This window comes from Haliotis rubra, unplaced genomic scaffold (genome assembly GCF_003918875.1).
Source record: "Haliotis rubra isolate DU_JTF1 unplaced genomic scaffold, ASM391887v1 Scf192, whole genome shotgun sequence".
NCBI classification, from domain to species: Eukaryota; Metazoa; Mollusca; class Gastropoda; order Lepetellida; family Haliotidae; genus Haliotis; species Haliotis rubra.
In genome coordinates this window covers 860,059-866,887 of record NW_025765914.1, presented here as the reverse complement: position 1 = coordinate 866,887, position 6,829 = coordinate 860,059, and the positions used below count along the sequence as shown (strand labels likewise).

General features: G+C 43.2%; 1 protein-coding gene across 1 annotated transcript in view; it reads right to left on the bottom strand.

Annotated features, from left to right (window-relative positions):
* Positions 1-5,124: 5,124 nt before the first annotated feature.
* LOC124274553 (QRFP-like peptide receptor) overlaps positions 5,125-6,829 on the bottom strand; it is a 73,271-nt gene continuing 71,566 nt past the window's right edge. The window contains exon 3 of the mRNA XM_046709915.1: positions 5,125-6,461. Within this exon, the coding sequence (XP_046565871.1) occupies positions 5,668-6,461 (794 nt within the window). The 3' untranslated portion in view covers positions 5,125-5,667. The remainder of the gene's footprint in view (positions 6,462-6,829) is intronic.

The following is a 6,829-nucleotide window of genomic DNA, read 5'->3' as shown; positions in this document are numbered from 1 at the left end:
ATGAGTCTCATGAAGATGTGCATGGACCTCCAAGAATAAGCTGTTTTAGTTTTAGACTTTTTTTGTTTTAGTTTTAGTTTTTAGTCGTATCTGTAGCTTCTGTTACAGTAGCTCCCACAATCACTGGCTATTGGGGATTAATTAACATGTGTGAGCCCAGGACTGTCAAAATTGGGACGAGGGTAAGCTCACTGTCATAATTGTCACAACTGGCTAGATCAATTACAGAAGTGTGAAATTTCACTGTCAAAGTCAGGACTAAACCAGTCAAAAGTTTCCTAGGGACTTGAATCTGCCTGGAGAATGCTTAGGCACTGCAATTTGCTGTATGCTGCCTGGGGTTTCAGAAACATTTTATCATGCGTTTTGTGGGTGAAGCATTGAAGCACCTTACACTTCTAAGTTGATGCTATGATGGGCGAGATGCTTTGGTAGAGCACCCTTACAGCTGTGAATATGTTGTCATTCTTAGAACAGTTTGGAATTTTTTTTTAAAACATAAGTTAATTCCGTGTCAAAGCATACACACAAGGCTTACTGTATAAATAAAGGACAGTATATTCATAAGGACAATATTGGTTGTTATGAGATGAGGGCAAACTTTTCCTGTGATAGGAGATAGGATATTTTATGTGCGCTTCATTTGTCCATTTACTGGTAAAACAATGGGTTCTATTGTTCCTATTTGCAATATATTTTTGTCAGCTCTACAAATATCACCTAACATCTTGATCATTAGATTATAAGACAGTGTTTGTTCGAATTTGATAAATAAATGAATGTTTTTGCTGGATGATTATATGGACATAATCCAAATATAACGTTACACTTTGTTCAGTTCAAGTTCAGTATTTAGGTTAATGTTAATGAAAGTTTTAACATGTGGTCATCAGGTATATTACGGCCTGGTGCCCGTGATTTGGGTTTAACTCTGGCGCCAGCAATCCATGCATGTCCAACAGGCAACTGAAGGATCAGGAGGTCAGACCCGGCATGTCGTGGTATTCAATGGTATCCCCATTACGTAGATCGACGTCAACCAATTGCTTGTCTGCTCCTGACTTCGTTATTTACAGACCGCTGGGGGTATTGATGCATTCACTATTTTCCTCTTTTACTCAAACAGCGATGTGTTTCGTCAAGTAAAATGATGAACGGATTTTACCTCTATGCGTGCAACTGCTTCAGATTACATACAAAAGAAAACATGTCTACCATATATTGACCCATAGTCCAAAGAGAAACCAAGTAAGGCATTCAAAGACAGTGCACACTGATTAACTCACACTCAACAACTTGTATGGCATGCCAAGGAAGATTTTCACTGTCAATACCGTATATTACCGTATATTACCGTATATAAGCAGATCTCATAGATAAGTCGAGGTCCTAAGTTGACCCTCGAAATCAGAATCAAAATGGAATATTCCGTACATAAGCCGAATCACCAACTCTACTCGATATGGTCAGTCTTCGGAAATAGTGTCAACAAATTCATATGGAACTACGCAAGTAAATTCTGTTCTTATACCACCTAGTAATAAGGCATGTTCTTGGCTTATCTGGACTTAAGTTCGTAATCAAGTTTATCAAATTTACTCAAAATGTTCATATTCACATTAATTGCCGCGACTCGATGTCCCTCCGTAAGAGACAACATACGTGCACGAGCATCATGAAATTGTGTATCACCCTGAACTGAAGCCTATGACTAGGCTTTAAAAAAGCCCCATCAATGCTACTCCACATGCATAGCAGCCACTATAGACGACAAGAAACTGAAAAGACTGACCCAGGTCAGGACGACCTGGAGTTACCACCGCCGCCCAGAATCGCTAAATCCGGTTGAGACATTTTCCTTTGACTGCGCCGAATCTCCGACCAGACAGAGCGCAATTGGCTATGGAAAGCCAGACTTTTTCCAAGAAGACCCGTTCAACGTCCCTACATCAACGTCAACGGTTGATCTTTGGAGCATGACAGTGCTCGACCTCACGTTGCACGTGTTTGACAGGTCTTCCTGGAATATTGCTAAAAGCGGCGTAAAACCAAACTCAGTCAGTCAGTCAGTCCTCCAGCAATGTTCAGTTGTTATAACTTGGCCTTCTCGATCACCGGATTTGTCCTCCATTGAACATCTATGGGATATTCTTGATCGACGCTTGCGCCACCCCAGACACTACAAAAACTGCACACAGCACTTTAGCAAGTGGATCAAAACATTCCTCAAGACAGCATTCGGCATCTCATTTCTTCTATGGGTCACCGGGGGCGGTGGGGCAGCCTAGTGGTTAAAGCGTTGGCTCGTCACGCCGAAGACCCGGGTTCGAATCCCCACATGGGTACAATGTGTGAAGCCCATTTCTGGTGTCCCCCGCCGTGATGTTGCTGGAATATTGCAAAAAAGCGGCGTAAAACCAAACTCAGTCAGTCAGTCTATGGGTCACCGCTGCCAAGCTGTTATCGATGCTCACGGTGGTCACACCAGATACTGACATTTCACTCTGACCAAGTGGCTTCAATAATCCTCTGTGGTTTTATCAAACACTTTCTGGATAATCATGTTTTGGAAATTTGTAAAGTGATGATTTTACTATAACGGGGAATGATGTCATTTTGAATCAGTTACATGCATTCAGTAAGTAAACTCCAAAACATCATGTCAAGTTTCTTTTTTTGAAGAGTATATTTTGTTCGATATATGTCACATTTATTGTGGGGCGGTGAAGTAGCCTAATGGTTAAAGCGTAATGGGTACAATGTGTGAAGCCCATTTCCGGCGTCCCCCGCCGTGATATTGCTGGAATTTTGCAAAAAGCCGCGTAAAACTAAACTCACTCACTCATTGTGTGGGTCGATGCTCCTTATATCAATCACGACACACTTGTCCGACACACTTGCCAAGAATGGGGATAATTAAATGAACAGGGGAGACAACTCTCAGATTACACGAGTAATAATTTATTGCTCTATTACCTAACCGTGTAGCCATTTTAGCAGCACAATGGAACAAGATATTTTGTATGGATTTATAAGTAAATACTCAACACCACCAACGGTGGTATTAGAGTACAGTGTATAAATCAGGACGTTATATACATATATTGCAACTGTTAATTAACACCAGGCTGAAGGAGTGTAGAGCCAACTGAATGGCACATTGGGGAATTATACTGATGTTACTCGGATATCAAGATCAGTGCTTTACTGGTCCCGGTTTCAATCAAAACAAGAATTGCAGGCGGATCTGAAGATCCGAGAGACACTGTACCAAAGAGCAACCTGTTTCCAGTTCAGAAAGACGGTCAGCTCCTCGAATGTGTCCACTCACAGCGGGCACAGAAACCAGATCAATTCTTTAAAACAAAAACATGCATCAGTACGAAAACAGAAATCTTATAAATGCAAAAGTCTGTAATCCCGATAGATATGTACCTCTAACATTTGTCCCGGAGACGAACAGGCCTGACGAAGTTGCTGAGGAAGAAAACGACCCCTTAAAAGCATCAGTCGCGATATGGCTGAAATATTGCTGCCATGACTTTTAACTCACCCACTATCGCACCCAGAGACGGACAGGCCTGTCGACATTGCTGACATGACTTTTAAATCACCCACTATCTCACCCAGAGACGGACAGGCCTGCCGAAATTGCTGAGGAAGAAATCGTAGAAGAATACACAGAATAATCTTTACAGTCCGACTACAGAAGGTCATCTACTTGCAAGTAGACGTCCTGTACTGGCTATGTTTCAACGAGCATGAGAACTATTATTTGGTATACCCATGTGCGTGTGCGTGTGCGTGTGCGTGTGCGTATTCTAATGCTCACATTGTATGTTTATCCGGGTGAGAGCGTGGCAGCTGCATTCCTTCAAATGTTCAGCCTCTGATTGCTGGAGGGGCGGTGAGGTAGCCAAGTGGTTAAAGCGTTCGCTCGTCACGCCGAAGACCCGGGTTCGATTCCACTCATGCTTACAATGTGTGAAGCTCATTTCTGGTGTCCCCCCGCTGTGATATTGCTGGAATATTGCAAAAAAGCGCCGCAGAACCAAACTCACTCACTCACTCACATGGCTGGATCACCTACCGGTTCTCTACCGATTTAATCCCACACTCACTTATTCACTCACAAGTATACCACTCGTCTACACACTGTGAAATTGAACCTTGTTTTACTGTTAACAGTGATTTCACATTTTTCGTGAACTCGCTCTCGCTTGTCGGTGCTCCCTGTCCGCCGTACGTTTCGGGCCTGCTTCGGGCAAACTCCGAGATAGCAAGTGACAATAACGCTGATTCATTGGGCCTCCTGTCTATAAAACCACGTTGCTCTGCCGTCAGCGTTCCCGCCGTGAGTAATTTCGTGACGATCTATAAATGTTATAAAAAGTTTAAACTAACTAACACAGAATTTCAGTGTCCTTTCAAATCACACGATACAGTTAGGTATTTTGGATGAGACACATTTTGAAGGAAATCAAAGTATTCTTGTGGTTTCTACTATGAAACGTATACCATGGGTGTGGAAGTAGTTAATATAGTATCCGGGTGTCCCTAACAAACTGTAGTTGTGTTTTGTTTGTTTGTTGTAAATAATCGAGTCTGGACCAGACAATCCAGTGATCAGCAGCTTGAGCCTCGATTTACGCAATTGGGATACGATGACATATGTCAACCAAGTCGGCGAGTCTGTCCACCCGATCCCGTTAGTCGCCTCTTATGACAAGTATGGTTGTTGCTGAAGATAAATTCTAACCTTGATCTTCAAGCGTAAGCAGTAATGTAATCTCAACACAAACAAGCAGTAAGGCTGTCAGTGTAATTCATGGATACTTGGAATTTAGGCACAACTCAAATTGATAATATTTAATGTATTCAGATGGGTTAGTGATTTGGGTTTAATGCAGGACTGGACAGTAAGTCCGTATATTTCGGAGAGTCAGCTAAATCTGTTACTACACACCAGCACAGAAATGGTACTGACACACTAGGGATTAGGACGAATCTTGGATTCTGCACTACGACAAATGGGCGATACTTATGACAAGGTATAAATTAAATATTCCGTTCGATCCACCTTTGCGGGTGACAATAACATTCATAGTATATTTCTATTATTTATCTATTTATTTATTCATTTTTTCGTTTAACTTGAACTTTCTTCGCATGCATACAGTGTCGGGTGGTCCAGTGTTCGTCCATGTCGTATGTTTAGGTTGTTGAAAACCTTTCTGTCCTTTGTTGCAGACATTAACAGTTACAAGAGTGGATATTGTCTGTGTCTGTGGAAGACAGTAATGTCTGGGGTAAACGCTGTCCGTCCTCCAGACGTTGCTTGTAACAGGAATACACAAGTGTCCGTCTACTGGGTACACAGTTGTCCTACGTGGCACATATTGTCCTTTGTGACGGTCATTATCTGCCTCTCGGGTAGACATGTTTAAGTTCTGCAGTAGAGGTACGTCTCCTAGTTGGCACTGCACGTCCTCCAAGACAGAATCTCATTTGGTGTAGGTTAAGCAAAACACTCGAACAAAACAAAAACAAAACAAGAACATTTGATTCAATACGCATTAATGAATCATTTTTTCTTTAAATATCAATGTCAGTATCTTAACCTCACGAAACCTTTCGCACTGCTTTGTCACGTTAGACGCACGTGGACTATATGGCAGTTCCATTGCAGCCATTGACGGGGTTTAAAGGAATCATGCACGTGTTCTTTCCCGTTCTTCTGGTGGATACAGCGGATTCCCTCACATATATACCATCCTTACAACTGGGAACAAGGCGCCGGAACGCAGCCCTAAATTTCGAGGACAATAACCCGTAAATGATAGGGTTTCCAGCACTGTTTACATACATCATGATCCTCGCGAACGACAGTATGTTCTGATAGGTTTCAAATCCCATGTCCTCTAGGACGTTTGGAGGCATGAATATCACCAAGATGATCACCATTCTCATCGGCATCAAACACAGAAAAAACAGCGCCATTATAGCGATAAGCATGTTTACGACTTGTTTCCGGGAGTTGATTGTTTTTTTGTTGGTGTAGTCCCCTGGGTAGTTGTCGGCGGTGAGGTTGCACAGCCTGCAGATGATGCCGGCGTACATGAAGACCAGCATGCATAGCGGCAGCGCAAACAGGAACACAAAGACGAACAGGATGTACGTCTTCTGCCAGACACCTGACGTCTTGGTCCGACACACTTGTACCGTCGAGCCGTCCATGTTGAAGGTAGCGTCCTCGATGAAGGTGATGAAGACGAAGGGCAGGGACAAGACGTAGGAGACGAGCCAGATGACGGTGATGACGATGCAGGCGCTCGCCAGGTGGCACCCTCTGTGCTCCTTCAGGGGGTGGCAGATGGCCAGGTAGCGTTCGAAGCCGATGATGAGGAGGGTTAGCCCGGAGGAGTGCAGGGATGCGTGTTCCAGAAAGGGGACGATCTTGCCTGGAACAGAACAACAAACATTTACACGTGTGCGGCTTTTGTCTGTTAATTAACGCCGCAATCATCACTATTTCAGCTTTGTGACGGCAGCCTGTCAATAATCTAGAATGATCCAGACAAACCAGTGATCGATATTATGAACATATGTCCACGCCGCCAGTCAAGTCACTGAGTCTTACAACCCGATACATCCAGTCGCCGCTTACAACAGCATAGGATTGAGTGAGTGGAGTTTTGGCACCGCTCTATACGGTATGCTAGCTATATCAGGACGTGCAAGCTTAATATAGACAAACTTTATGGATTACAACTTCTTTATTTCGTGAGACAACGGCTCATTCCTGCTTGACAGCGGTACAAGAATCGGT